The following is a 1,739-nucleotide window of genomic DNA, read 5'->3' on the forward strand; positions in this document are numbered from 1 at the left end:
GTTTCGGCAGTTACAGGAAAAAATTATGCTTAGGGGGGTTTAATTGTTGAAAATCTTAGCCCAGCTTTTTTTTTGTTGTAGATTCAAGCTGGAGAAAAGGGAGCCCGTTTTTGAGGAAATTTGGCCTCTTGAACACAATCATTTGTGAATTGTCTCCGGCTCAGGTACAGTGTTTTATGAAGCGGTCGGTTATACCATCAGCGCGCAACCTGTACAAATTGTCCGGGACAATTTGATCGAACGTTTGATGTCTCTGCCGAATCACACATGGGATGATGTTATTCTCAAAGCGACAACGGTTCGTATTGCTTCTGGTTAAAATTAAAATTTATTTTTAATATTTCTTTTTTTAATTTAGAATGTGGAAATTTTGAAAGACATTGAAGTTGTCAAAAACCTGGTGAACATTTTGAAAACGAACAGCGCCGCCTGCAGGTCAATTGGTTATCCATTTCTCCCACAGGTTTATTATATTATTTTTAAAAAAAATTTATGTTATTTGAAGTTGAAATATTTTCTTCTTCAGCTCTGTCGTATCTACTTGGATATGTTGAATGTTTACAAGGTCACGTCGGAAAATATTAATTCCGCAGTAACATTGCATGGCGAATCTGTACTGAAACAGCCTTTGATCAAATGTATGCGCGCTGTGAAAACGGAGGTGCTACGTTTGATTAATACTTGGATATCCACTCTCAGCAGCATCAGCGAATCTGCTCGAATTCCTGAGCTGCCATCGGTACGTATTTATAAATATAAATATATGAATATATATATATATAGACGTTTTAATTATAAAATAAGCGTATATGTTTGTTGCAGATATACATGAGTTTTGTTCCTCCACTTTTTGACACTGTTTTATTCGATTACCAGCGCAACGTTCCCTCTGCCCGTGAACCGGAAGTGCTGTCCGCTTGCACAGTGCTTATCACGCAGATGAAGGAAAAAGTTTCTGAAGATGTACCGAAAATTTTGGATGCATTATTTGGCTGTACTCTTGAGATGATCAATAAGGTAGTTAGTCGTGTGATCGTAATGTTTTCATTTTTGCGTTCGTTTGCAAAAATAGGCTAAAGCTTATCTTCTAATTATCCACGTTTTGTAGGACTTTGAAGACTTCCCTGAACACAGGATTAATTTTTTCCAGTTTATTCGTTCCATAATTGTTAACTGTTTTACTGGTAATATTGAAGAATTGAAGAAAAAACGTTGTTTAGGCAAAAAATTATTTTCCTTTCAGCGCTGATGTTGATTCCACCGGCCCAGTTCACTCTGATCGTTGACGCGATTGTTTGGGCATTCAAACATACCACCCGTAATATTACTGAAATTGGTTTGGAAATTTTGGATCGTCTTTTGGATAGTTTCTCTACTAAAGTCAGTCCAGATATGGCTCAAAGCTTTTACCAGCAGTACTATTTGACCATACTGAGCCATCTGTTGTCAGTTGTTACAGACAGCACAATGGCACAAGTTGCTGGTTGGTGAATTTTATGTTGAGAACTTTATCATCATTATTATGGGTTTATTGTTGCGCTTGTAATTTTTAGGTCTGACAGTTTTTTGCTGTAACACTTGGCAAAATGTTCCGTGAATTGGAAGAAAGCTTTAATCCAAGTACCCCTACACGGACCTGGTCAAGTGAACGTCAAACCTCGAGTACGTTTTGGAGTATACATTTCGAATCGCTGAAAAAAAGCTTTTCCACATTTGACAGAGTAATAACAGCCATCATC

The 1,739-nt window shown here is 37.3% G+C and overlaps 1 protein-coding gene across 1 annotated transcript; it reads left to right on the top strand.

The window, feature by feature from the left end:
- Positions 1 to 178: 178 nt before the first annotated feature.
- Positions 179 to 1,739, top strand: Tsp_13954 (exportin-1; the record flags this gene model as incomplete). Its single annotated transcript, XM_003366706.1, has 7 exons — positions 179 to 298; positions 359 to 463; positions 527 to 739; positions 823 to 1,017; positions 1,109 to 1,184; positions 1,244 to 1,483; positions 1,615 to 1,739. Coding segments are annotated over 7 exons (1,074 nt in total), but the record flags the coding sequence as incomplete, so codon positions are not given.

Source organism: Trichinella spiralis (assembly GCF_000181795.1).
Source record: "Trichinella spiralis strain ISS 195 chromosome Unknown Scfld5553, whole genome shotgun sequence".
NCBI classification, from domain to species: Eukaryota; Metazoa; Nematoda; class Enoplea; order Trichinellida; family Trichinellidae; genus Trichinella; species Trichinella spiralis.